Genomic DNA, 13563 nt, shown 5'->3' on the forward strand with positions numbered 1-13563 from the left:
CAGTGAATCAGCAGCCGACTCTATCTGACTGTTTGATCTGTGATTCAGCACAAAGCCAAGTGCCAGCCAGCCGCACTGTTGTTCAGCTGGCCTTCAATTACTCTAGCTGATCGCTCTCTCTCTCTTCTCTCTCACTCTGTCAGTATGTCTCTGTGTCTCTCCATGTCTTCATACACACAAGCATGCACACGCACGCACCAGCACGGAACAGCTTCAGTTGCACATCCACAGCCCATATAATCTTTCCTTATCTCAATTTTAGAGACAGCAATACGCTACAGTTGAACAGGCACAAGCAAGTAGAAACAGAAAGACAACAGCCTGTCTTCATTGCAGAGACAATAAGAGTGCTGACACACAAAGGCCGTATCTGGTTTCATATTCTTGCACATTTTGAACCTCTCTTGGTGTCTTGTTAAATGTGATTGTAAAACTAATTGGACAAATATGGGACAGTAAAGACTTACTCAAGAGGCAAGCACTATAAACATAAAAAGACGTACAGTATGGAATAGGCCTATGCTATTAAATCAGATGATAAAGCTATAAAATAATTTAGGAACATGTAAATGGTGCATGAGTGATTCAGTGTGCAAAGTGGAACTGACCACTTCCCTAATCCTGCAACACTAGTCTCTCTGGACAGACGGGTTGCCTCCCATGATGTACCAATGTTCCGGTTAAGAGTGTGGGTTTCCGAGACTACTGCAACACCACAGTTTATTAACGGTAATGGCCATTGACACCACATGTAGCCTAAGTGCCATATTGCCTAATCCTGCTGTCATGGGGTGCTGAAGGTGGGTGTGGTGCATGAATCAAGCGCAGGACGCAGAAGCTCAGTCCAAAAGACTTTAGTGCAATATTCACGTAGAAAATAAGCACAATAAGCCCGAAGGCGAAATCACGGCGCACACAGGCGTCAAACAAACGGTGCACTAACATGTGCGAAAAACCTCTCCAAAACACTGGAGGGAAGTACGTAGCTCCAACACGAAAACAGAAGAGCAATCACACACAAAGACAAACACAACAAACGAGAACTAAATAGGACACTAACGAGGACTAACAAGACACAGGTGTACAACATAAAGACAAAACCAAACGAACATGAAACATAGATCGGTGGTAGCTAGTACTCCGGGGACGACGACCGCCGAAGCCTGCCCGAACCAGGAGGAGGAGCAGCCTCGGCCGAAACCGTGACACCTGCATAACACTGTGAATGCAATTTTGAGTTTTTTTTATCTACACACAATACCCCATAATGACAAAGCGAAAACAGGTTTTTAGAATTGCTTGCAAATTTATTAAAAATTAAAAACTGAAATAGACATAATGGGAACCAGGTGTGTACAATGAAGACAAAACAAGTAGAACACAGAAACATAGATCGGTAGCAGCTAGTACTCCGGTGATGACGAACGCCGAAGCCTGCCCGAGCAAGGAGGAGGAGCTGCCTCAGCTGAATCCGTGACATATGTTCGTTTTTATTTGTAATACATTTTTATTTTTTATTTTATTGCTTTGTCATTATGGGGTATTGTGTGTTGATTGATGAGGGAAAAAAACAATTGAATCAATTTTAGAATAAGGCTTTAACGTAACAAAACATGGAAAAAGTCAAGGGGTCTGAATACTTTCCGAAAGCACTGTACATACTATATACATTTTACGGACACAGTATGTTTTATAATAATAATAATAATAATAATAATATGCCATTTAGCAGACGCTTTTATCCAAAGCGACTTATTTTACAATAGTTATCTTTTGTTTGTTTTTTTGTCCCATCCTTCAGCTACCTTCAGCCTCACCCATCTATCACTGAACACCATCCAGTTTTGATTTCTATTTGCCATATATTTTTCAACTGTGCTATGATGTTTCACAAAAGTTCTGAACCTTTCTATTCTCATAATTTCTACAGATTGTAAATTAAAGATAAACATTTTTGCTAAGAGTATTATTATATTATTGATCGATTGACTATCACTTTTAAATCACCCAGCAGTGATATTTGCAGAGCTACAGGTAATTGTTGCAATTCTTCAGCCATTCCTGAGCCTAGGACCAAAAACAAGCTATATATGGACAGTACAAAAACAAATGAGCTAATGATTCTGTCTTTTCACAGCAAAATCTGCAGAGCTGGGATGGTTGTGTCCCCCATATATATAACATTCTATCATTTTGTATAATTATTTCAATGAAAAACTCTACGTTTTGAATCCAGCATCGTCTTGTGTATCAGTTCATATACCATGTGCCATGGAATCGGTACATCAAAAATCTCTTCCCAACTATTTTGCAATCTATATGGCACAGCTGTACATTTTTTGGTCTTTAAATGAAATTAGTATAGTTTTTCATTTATCACAATTTTCTTTAACCAATTTTGGTCTGTAATGCAGGGCTGGTATATTATATCCACAATAATATCTGACAATACCTTTTTAATTCTATGCGCTATGTATTTTGCTATAATTTTTGCATCACAACACTGAAGTGTAAGGGGCCTCCAATTTTTTTTAATGGACTGGATCTTTATATTTACCACTTGGGTCCTGTTTCAGTTATAATGAAATCAGACCTTCTTGTTGATTATCTGATATTCTACCATTTTATAGGAGTGGTTAAAACATTCTAATAATGGTCCTCTGAGTACATCAAATAAAGGTTTGACATACTGCAACTGGTATGCAATCCAGCCCTGGAGTTTCCCAGACTTAAAGGCTTTAATTGCATCAAGAAGTTCCTCCTCTGTAATTTAGCCTTCACACAAGTCTTTCTGTACAGTTGTTAATTTTACATTATTAATAGAAAAAAATCCTTACAATTAACTTCAGTTAGTGGAGATGGAGGAGACTGAAACGAAAACATATGCTTAAAGTACTTTGCTTCCTCTTTCCAAATATTGTTTGGTGAATCAGGTGACTGTCATTTGTAACAAGTTTCAGTACATTCTTTTTGGTAGCATTTTTATGTTGAAGAAAAAAAAAATTGGTGCATTTTCCCCCATATTTCATGCAGTTCACTTTATTTTTTATAATATAGTACACTTTATCTTTCTTGAATAAGTTCCTCCATTTCTTTTTGTTTTTCCTCTAACATGTTCTGTGCCTCTATAGTAGTTTTGATTGCTATCTATCTGTACTGTAAGTCCCTCTATTTCCTTTGTTAATATGAATTATTTTGACATTACATTTACATTTTAGTCATTTAGCAGACGCTCTTATCCAGAGCGACTTACAGTTAGTGAATGCATACGTTTTTTTTTTGTTTTTTTTTCATACTGGCCCCCCGTGGGAAACGAACCCACATCCCTGCCAGATGCTGGACCAATTTGTTTTAAAGATGCGCATTGAATTGCATGGCCTCTAAAGGCACATTTAAAAGTGTATCATTCAATAAGGGGATATGCTGTACCTATATTATGTAGGAAAAAGTCAATTTATAAATTATGCTGTCCTTGTTAAAAATAAGTTGTCATCCAATAGGCTTTGATACCATTTCCAATATCCTTGCCCACGTGGAGTAATGTATAGGCAAATTATTTGAAGGTCTGACCAACCCTGTTTCTTAACCCCTATTGAACAACACACTCTCACACACATAGCCTAGCCTAGCCTTCACTCCTTAACAACGATACAGGTGTGTGTGTGTGCGTGCTCAAGGTTGGCCATAAACCTTTATGGCTGTTCAAGATTTCATGGCTCATTGTTTTTAAAAGTGCTCCTAATGTAAGGGATAAAAGCCAATATTCACTCAAATTAAATTATTAATAACATAGCCCCTAGCTCTTTTCAGGATGGAATAGAAAATAAATTCACCAGCATAAAAATATTACCACATGCATTTGACATTTATTCAATACAAGTAAATAGTTGCATTATCTTATCCAAGCAATAAAATAGTATTGTTGTTAATTACTTTAGTCTAACTCCATTCCTCATGGTAGGTAGACATACGTTGCGCTCGTGCTGTGTTGTGTCACTGTCAGAGCTGTCAGTGTGCCGGAGAGAGCATTCACCCGCGCATCCACTTGTTGACTTGGGTTCACGACAGAGGTCAGGGTTACTGTACGCTATTTAAAGAGGGAGGCAACATGGCACACGGTTTAGTCAAACGGGAATCGGTCGAGAGTGAGATGCATAAATCCGAAGACCAAAGTAAGACCTTTGTTTACACGAAGAAGAGGGGGTATGACGTTACACGTAACCCCTACCTGAACAAGGTAACCAAAACAAGTGCTTTTTGTGTTTACTTTGTACGTTTCTTTACTAAACGAAGTGTTCGCTTTAGCCTACATGTTCAGGAGTATCAGCTTCAGAGCAGGCTATAGTTAGATTTAAAGGAGCCCAACGCCCCTCGGAGCGGGTTACATTCAATTGTTCCACTCTCGCCTTTGCAGTCTTTTTTCAGTAGCCCCTAACTAAAAGAAATGACGCGAAAGCCCATCCTCCCCGCGTAATACCTATTACACAAGTTCAGCTTTTCAAATATTAAATGACAGCCAGCCCACTATCAGCCTTCTGTGCATGATGGAGACTTGTACATTTAAGATTAACGAGCTAACAAGATATTATTTTCATTTGGTGAGTGGAAGAACAAAAGTCGGTCAGCTGCTAACCTTCGCAATTGCATGAGTGGAATGAAGCATAGGTCCCCCCCTCGACTTGCTTGTCAGACTTCGGAAACTCTTCCTAGTTTTTGTCACTGAAAATGTACATTTGCACAGGCTGCCACTTTAGGAATACGTTTTCAAAATAGCACAGAGAGGCTGCCACAACGGTTAAAGAAATTAGCCAAAATGTCAGGAGGTAGCTTTGCTAGGCTGCAAAGCATAGTCATTGTGTTTGAGTTTGGTAACGGAGGGAGCTTTCTAGTGTTTTCTTGGTCGCACGAGCCCCGCCTCCCCTACAGATTTGCGGTCACAGGCTAGTGAGGCTACATGTTGTTGGTCAACGTGGGGGAGAGTGACAGCTTCATATCCCTGTCAATGGTTCTGATCAGGTCATCACGATGAGAGTGCAAATTGTGGGTCATCTGTCAACAGAAATACAAAACTGTTGAATTAGACATGTGTAGTGTACTACAGTCAGAAAAACGAATTGCCTGTTGAACGCTACCATATTGTTGTATAGCCGTTGTCCATAAATTGGGACCGATTTTGGCAACCTGGTCTCAGAGCATTTCATATTATTCTGTACGTAAATCCGAGACACAACATTTATTATGGTATGTATTAATTTGTGGATGTCCAGCACCCATTTCCTATGATATTGTAGCGACCCGCACAGACAGCTGTGTGTTATGTGTTAGGCTAGTAGATGGTTGTGTTGTACCTACCAGTACCCAGTGTTCGCGGGGTCCGACATGTCAATCAACCTGCTATCTGCCAATCACGGGAATGCCTGGAATGTTCTGATGCTGGGCATCCTGGCGGTTGGCGGAGTGGGGTGGAGGGGGGTTGGGCAGGGGGATGGAGCATTGGAAGTTAAGACCAGGTTTAGCCTTTGTTCTCTCTCTTTTTACGTCTGGGCTTCACAAGAGAAGGTCACGATTGGCTTGTGGGTTATCTTTCATTTATTTGGCGTGGGCTACGGCCAAACAGTAGCCTGTGTAAAGTTGGTTTAATAAACCGTCCATTCGTAAACTCAATCCTCTGTCTGGACAGTTGTTCTTTTATGATCTAGTCAGGTCATTACATTGGTGTCAGAAGTAAAAACGTTGATAAAAGTTAGCCAGCTAGCTAGCTGACTTCTGTGGCTAGCTACCGTAGGTGAGAACGGGGGTTGAAGATGCTTCGAGGGAATCCGAAAGTGAAGGTGGAGGTAGGGGACGATTATGGCCAAGGAGGTGCGTGTGCATGGACGTCGGGGGTTCTGGCTGAGGAGATCGCCAGGGCATCGGAGCCCAGAGGCCGCTTGAGGGAGGACGTTAGAGTGATGGCGGCTGAAGCGGGCATGAGTGCTTCGTCGACTGTGTTTCGCGCGGATTCTGGTGGGCGGACCCGAAGGGAGTGACGTCGACACGGCGGGGACGAGGAATCTGGGGCTCAGGATGTAAACAAACATGGCGGCGCCCAATTCCCGGCTGCGTCCGTATCCGTTAAGACCCCGAAGTATTCCGGTAAGGCGGATTGGGAAGCTTTTCATGATCAGTTTGAACTGTTAGCTCATTTTAGGGGGTGGTCGGATGAAGATAGGGCACTGCAGTTGGCTTTATGCCTCACGGATGAAGCTCTGGCCTGTTTGATATTGATTAGCCCCGAGGACAGACGTGATTATGGTGCTTTAGTGGGAGCACTGAGGAGGCGCTATGGACAGTGTGTACAGCCCGGGCTACTGCGCTCCGAACTGAGTAATAGACGCAGGCAGCCTGGAGAGCCTCTACGGGTGCTAGCTAATGACATTGAGAGCCTCTCTCGGCGGGCATATGCTCACATGCCCCCTCCGTGCAGAGCGAGCTAGCACGGGACCAGTTCATACAGGCGCTCTCTCCTACGGAGCTGCGCACACAGACCCAGCTGGCTCATCCTGAGTCATTGCAGGTAGCCTTGGAGATGGCTTTGGAGAGGGAGCTGGTGTGGGCTGGGGCTTCAGCTGGGGCTTTGGTGGGGGTGCAGGGAGACAGACCCTCTGTGCGAGCTGGGGGGCAGAGCAGCCCCGGAGCCGGAAAAGCCTGCATGGGTGGCTGAAATGACAGAACTCATTCGTGCTGTGTCGCTACAGGCGGCACGAAACACACACCCTGGTCCCAGGGTCTGCTGGGGTTGTGGCCAGCCAGGCCATCTGCGCCGAGATTGCCCCATGTCCCCCAGAGCTCAGGGAAACGGCTCGGGGTCCGCATAGACCGGGTAGTGCGGACCCCTGGCTTTCTATCCCAACCACCATCTTCTTCAGGAGGAGCCCACCGGCACAGACGGGGAAGCAAGGCTCCACTTCCCCCAGAAGCAGACGGGCAAGCGGATGGAGCCTGTTGTTGTGGTGGGCCGGACCTGTGTTGGGGACTTTTGTCATGTCCCTGTCACTGTGGAGGGGGTGCCCTGCTCCGCCCTGGTGGACACTGGGTCCACAGTAACCCTGGTGAGGCCAGATATTGTGCCAGGTTGGACTCAGTGTGAGCCTACAACTGTGCAGCTCCGCACAGTCACAGGTGAGCTGGCACCCATGAAAGGGAAGGGAATAATGACTCTGACAGTAGGGGGCAGGACTGTGCGTCATCCGGTGTGGGTGGCGGCTGTGCAGGACCCTTGTATCCTGGGGTTGGACTTTCTTAGGAGCACAGGCTGCCAGTTAGACCTAAATAGGGGCACACTGAGCTTCCAGGGAGGGCCGGAGGTCACCATGGCCCCTAATGTCACATTCACTCAACCCAACAAACCCTTTACTCCAACAGTTAAAGCAGCAGAGACTCATGGCTGCCCCCTCCCCCACATCTGGGTGTGACTTTTCCCCAGCCCCCTGTCACCTACGGCGTTGCGTTACATTCCCCCAGCTACCTCCACGACACAGTCCTCTGTGAGCCCGGGCGCGCCCCCAGCCCAGCTACCCCAGATGGGAGGGGAGAGGACACTGTCTGCAGTGAGGGAGATATGGGGGAGGAACTGTGTTGGTCTTGACCCCGAGCAGCAGGAACGGTTGAGGCAGTTGCTGTTTGAATTCAGAGACAGCTTTGCGCTGAGTGAGGAAGAGGTGGGTCAGACTCATCTGGTGCAGCATGAGATCGACACAGGTGATGCTCGACCTATCAAGATGCGTCCCCGCCGTATCCCGCTGGCACGCCAGGAGGCGGCAGACAAGGCTGTGTTGGAGATGCAGCGGGCAGACTTCATTGAGCCCTCAGACAGCCCCTGGGCGGCGCCAGTCGTCATGGTTCCGAAGAAGGGGGGCAAGCTGAGGTTCTGTGCGGACTACAGGCGGCTGAATGAGGTAACCAGGAAGGACTCATACCACATATCGATGAGTCGCTGGACCTGGTTAGGGGGTCCTCCTGGTTCTCCTCACTAGACCTCCGCAGTGGCTACTGGCAGGTGCCCCTCTCCCCAGAGGCCAGAGCCAAAACTGCGTTCTCCACTAACAGAGGACACTGGCAGTTCAAGGTCCTGTGCTTTGGCCTGTGCAACGCTCCAGCTACTTTTGAGCGTTTGATGGACAGGGTGCTGGATGGCATCCCCCGACAGCAGTGTCTGGTATACCTCGATGACATCCTGGCCCATGGCAGCTCCTTCCAGTCAGCCCTGGGGGCGCTACGGTGTGTGCTGGAGAGGGTGGCTGCCGCAGGTCTGAAGCTCCACCCCGAGAAGTGCCACTTCATGAGGAGAGAGGTGTCCTTCTTGGGCCACCGAGTGGGGAAGGAGGGGATCAGCACCATGGAGGACAAGGTAGCGGCTGTCAGAGACTGGCCCACCCCCACCGACCAGCGTCAGCTGAAGAGCTTCCTGGGCCTGGCCTCGTACTACAGGAGGTTTGTGCGGGGCTTCTCAAGCGTTGCTACTCCACTGAACCGCCTGCTGCCGAAGGACAAGGCTTTCACTTGGACAGTGGAGTGTGAGGAGGCGTTCAACACCCTCAAACATGCACTGATCGAGGCCCCCTGTGCTCGCCCCCCCTGACCTCACATTGCCCTTTATCCTGGACACAGACGCGAGCAATGTGGGCATGGGTGGGGTGCTGGCCCAGGTGGGGCCAGAGGGGGAGAGAGCGGTGGCGTACTTCAGCAAAACATTTGACAAACATGAGCGCCGCTACTGTGTCACCAGCGGGAGCTCTTGGCTGTTGTGGCTTCCGTCAAACACTTCAAGTACTACCTGGGTGGTCTGCCCTTTACTGTAAAGACTGACCACTCTGCTCTCCAGTGGCTCATGTCTTTCAGAGAGCCAGAGGGGCAGGTGGCACGCTGGTTGGAGGAGCTTCAGCCGTATGACTTCACGGTGGTGCACAGGGCAGGGGCACGCCACTCCAACGCCCGACGCCATGTCCTGTCGGCCCTGTACTGCAGACGGCTGCCGCCACTGTGAACGGAGAGAGGGACGGGAGAGAGAGCTGTGTGCAGAGGAGGGGGTCTGTGCCACAGTGTGTCGGGCGGCGGGCCTGTCTGCTGTGAGCTGCAGACTGTCGACGTGGCTGAATGGGGGCAGCAGCAGGGACGGGACACAGACCTACAGCCAGTGCTACAGTGGGTAGAGGCGCAGGTGAGGCCACCATGGGAAGAGGTGACAGCGCTCTCACTCGCGACCAAAGGGTTGTGGTCAAAGTTTGAGCGACTGCGGCTGGCTGATGGCGTGTTACAGCGGGCATGGAAGGAGTCAGCTACGGGGGAGGAGAGGTGGCAGGTGGTGGTCCCAAAAGCATTGCGGGAGGCTGTGCTCCAGAGTACTCATGGGGGGGTGGGGACTGGACACTTTGGGGTCACAAAAACACTGCGCCGCCTCCGTCAGGGCTTTTACTGGGGGCAGCACAAGAGGGATGTGGAAGACTTTTGCCGCCGCTAGGGTTAAGTTTAGGAGTTAGGTTAAAGGGTTAAGGTTAGGGGAAGGGTTAGCTAACATGCTAAGTAGTTGTAAAGTAGCTAAAAAGTAGTTGGACAGTTGCTAGTTAGCTAAAATGCTAAAGCTGTCCGTGATGGGTTTCGAGCTCACAACCTTTGGGTTGCCAGATATTGGCGTTATACGGCCGACCAACCACCCTACTTTCATTTTTGCCTTAAGTAACAATCTGTCTTATGTAACCATACCAAACGTTACATACAGTATCATACTAAATGAGTGTCTCGAATTTACATTTACTATGTTATGTCTAGTCTATGAGACCAGGCTGATTGGGACTTGTGTCAGACAGTATTTTTCCTTTGATGCTGTAAAAGAGAAGAACAAGGACTTGTAGGCTTTAGTTGAGTACTCGCCTTTCAACTGCTAATTAGGATACTTATCTTGTATTTAGGCTAACACAATATATGTAAATATTAGAGTGCTATTTAATTTCAATAGATTACATTTTAGGAATTAGGTAAGAAAAAATGGAAGGACCCCTGCTATATTACCCACCTTTGGTCTCAAATTTTCTCTCTGATTGACTTGAAGCAGTGGAGGTCTTTGGGTAAAAGCTCTCCCTTATCTGATAAAGAGTGGCATTTACTACTGTTGAAATGGCTGTCAGGGTCCTTGTCCCTACCTAGCTGCTGATAAGTCAGTCAGTCAGTGCAGTTCAAACATCCTGTCTCCTTGAGGGGGGCCAAAGGCCCACTGCCTACACAGAGCCCAGTTTGTCAGGAAGGTTAATGAGTCCACTCCTCTAAGACCAGCTCTCACACACAGAGTGCATGCACAGGTGTTTGTGTGCGTGCGTACAGGCGTGTATGTGTGCAATATAATGGAAAATGTGGTCCATTTTTTAAATTCATATGCCCTACCACATGATGGTTTTGAGTGATGTCTTTTTTTACACAGTGAATGTGGCTGGCTGTAGAGTGGAGTATGGTTTTACTTTGTGTTGTACAGTTCCATACCTCAGTTTATTGTTAGTCCAATAAGAAATGGGTTTTGTCAAGGGCAGCCTATGTGATATTGGTCACTGGGAGCACTGAATCTGCCTTGAATCGGAATCTAATCCCCAATCATTGATAGACTGAAAACTTGAGCCAGGTTCTTGCTTCTGCTGTTTTGACTCAGAAGTTGGTCATGTCAACTCTGAACCCTGTCTAAACTGTTTGTTTACATCTAGTAAACTGGTTGTTTACATTACATTTACATTTTAGTCATTTAGCAGACACTCTTATCCAGAGATACTTACAGGAGCAATTAGGGTTAAGTGCCTTGCTCAAGGGCACATCGACAGATCTTTCATCTAGTCGGCTCAGTGATTCAAGCCAGCGACCTTTGTTACTGGCCCAATGCTCTTACCAGCTAGGCTACCTGCCGCACATCCCAGTTTGCATCCCAGCGGTTTGAATGGACAGTCTGTACAAGAGAGCTGTAGAGGTCTTAGAGTCTCTCAGATTGGACAACTAGGCCGTTAGTGTATGGTGAAACTTGATTGGTCTACTGATTGTATTTAGTGTATCCCAAATGGTCTTTCATTTGTGATTGGGCCTCTTTGGTAAGAAAACTTGCCCTTCAGTGCAAGCTTTAATTTGATTGGACAATGAATTTGACAAGTTGATTGGTCAGACAAACACAGTGAATTTGATTCTGGAATGGCATTGAATGTTGAAATTCCAGAGGGAATGGCTATGAGATTTTTATTTGAGTTGCACAACTTCTCAAGCATGCTTCACTAGGTGCAAACCGCAAAGATACTTGTCAGCACAACAATATTTTATTTGGGTGGCCATATTGGATTTGGTCACATGGACTAGGCTATGAGCTATAGATCTAGAGAGCCTGGTTAGTCTATCCATTATATTTCTATGCTCATCTCGCTCTGTGTCGGAGTGTGAAGAGTGAATGTTACGAGACCCACAGTCTCATGTTTTATGGTGAGGTTTTTCATGTTACTTCAATGTCTCCCGTCGTAATGAGCTAGCTAGAGCACGTGTTATTGCTTTGTTTTGGAGAAGACGGGGGGTTTAATGAGATAAACTGCTTTCATTTGGGAGTCATTGGAGACTGAGTGCAGCAACCTATTTATTTAACTCTCCTTCTGTAGTAAACGTGCTTCGTCTGGAAAACTTTAAGTTAGGCCTAATACACCAAAAGACTGCCAGGACCAAAGTATAGGCTTAATAGTCAGTGTGAGTAAAACATTGGCAGGTCTATTTGCATCAGTCAAAGAAGGCTACAATGGGTTTCTCTCTTTGCCAATTGATAATCACCAAGATTGTCTTTTACAAGAGATATGCTATATGAATCGGCTTAGGCTACTTGCTTTTAAAGAATGTTTATTTTTCTATAAGTAGGGCTAAACCACAATTATTTTTGACCGCCAGCAGTCAATGAAGCATAAGCACTGAGTGCAAAGACACTGAGATTGCCTTCTTGAATGCCTCAGCTTTGATTTGGTGTGATCTACCTGATACCCTCATAAGTCAGGTCGAAACAGACGTAGGCACACACACTTAAACACACAAGTGCACAGGTAAGACTAGCGTTTTCTGATCTGAGGAGAAAAAGGCTTTTTATGCAGCAGGGTGAACCATTCACTGTCAACCTTGTCCATGAACCAGCAGGAGGAAATTAGAGGAGAAGGTAGGAAATGACTGTTAAAGTGTGTTCTGCTGCTCAACAACAGGCAGCCTTCTGTGGGTCCAGCAGTGGGACATTGTTGCCCTCTCCTGGGTTCAGCACACCCTGGGGATATGTGTTTACCTCCCTCACATGATCCACTTCAGCCTCAGACAGGAGCCAGTGAGAGGGACAACACACTAATTTATGCTGATGGATGGAGGTTGCTAAAAGCGGCGTGTCCTCACATCTGCAAGAGTCAATTTTGTTTTCATCCCCCTCCACTCACTCTCCATTCACCTCGTACCCCTCCTTTCTCGCTCAACACTCGCTCCCCCTCTCTGAAAAGGTGGAACAGGATATTATAGGTGTGTTTTCTGTGTGCACACCACGCAATAAAGAAATAAAGTGGGGAGCGAGGCAGAGAAAGGGGTCTCTGTGGGGAGGAAGAGAGAGCTGGCTGGACTCCACAGACGTCCTCTGTCTCTCTGGGTTGATCAGTTATTAATGAGCAGCCTGTGTGAATCCCAGGCTCCCAGGCCACACTGCAGCCCTCTGACGCTTGCTGGGCCGGCCTGCCACGAAACGCTGGCATGAAAAACAACAAGAAGTGAAACGCTCTCTCTGAGCGCCCTATCAGGGATGGTGTTTCACCTCAAACACAGAGGTAGTGGAGCACAGGTGATCCAACAGATGCCCATTCAGTGGGTCTTTGTGTGCTAACTAGGCTAACCCTATGCCGAGTGTGGTCATGGTATGGATGGACACTGCCCTTAGCATTCATTAGAGGGTCAGGGTGGCATCAATGAAGACCTTGACCTGGGACAGTCCTCTCACATCTCTGGATGTTAAGGAAGATGGCTCTCCTCAGAAGACCCCTATGATGCACTGAAGATTTTCAGCTGTTCATCATGGATTGGTATTCAATATCACCAAAATAGTGTGGAATGGTGCAGAATTCAATCTGGCATTAACTTTCAACTCTCCAGAAAATGGAGATCCCTTGATTAAGCAGTAATATGCAGTTTATTGAGGTTTAAATAGCTAGTCTGGTGTTATGTAACATTTCAGCCCAAAATCAAACGGTGGTAAAGATCCAGAACAGCAATTGGATGCCCCATTTGTAACCACAGGCTCCACATGACATCGCAGATGGCCCATCAGACAACAGACATCCATTAATCGGTGTTCTTGGCTTAGTGAAAACTCTGTGGAACAACACTGTATTTGATTGGACGATGAGGATGTGCTGGAATGCCAACTGGCTGACCCTGGCAATGGAGCTGGGTTATCATAACCCTCTGTCTCTAACAAATGGAAGTCATCATTAGCCTGAATGATTCTGAATCTAACCGTTCTTTGGCTGCTACACTCATTGGTTTTCTCCCCCAATAGTT

At 46.5% G+C, this 13563-nt stretch overlaps 1 protein-coding gene across 1 annotated transcript in view; it reads left to right on the top strand.

Annotated features, from left to right (window-relative positions):
* The first annotated feature begins 4035 nt into the window (after positions 1-4035).
* The window catches only part of LOC123483420 (NADP-dependent malic enzyme, mitochondrial-like), a 47299-nt gene continuing 37771 nt past the window's right edge, over positions 4036-13563 (top strand). Inside the window, exon 1 of the mRNA XM_045213401.1 lies at positions 4036-4237. Within this exon, the coding sequence (XP_045069336.1) occupies positions 4109-4237 (129 nt within the window). The 5' untranslated portion in view covers positions 4036-4108. The remainder of the gene's footprint in view (positions 4238-13563) is intronic.

This window comes from Coregonus clupeaformis, unplaced genomic scaffold (assembly GCF_020615455.1).
Source record: "Coregonus clupeaformis isolate EN_2021a unplaced genomic scaffold, ASM2061545v1 scaf0109, whole genome shotgun sequence".
In the NCBI taxonomy this organism is placed as follows: domain Eukaryota; kingdom Metazoa; phylum Chordata; class Actinopteri; order Salmoniformes; family Salmonidae; genus Coregonus; species Coregonus clupeaformis.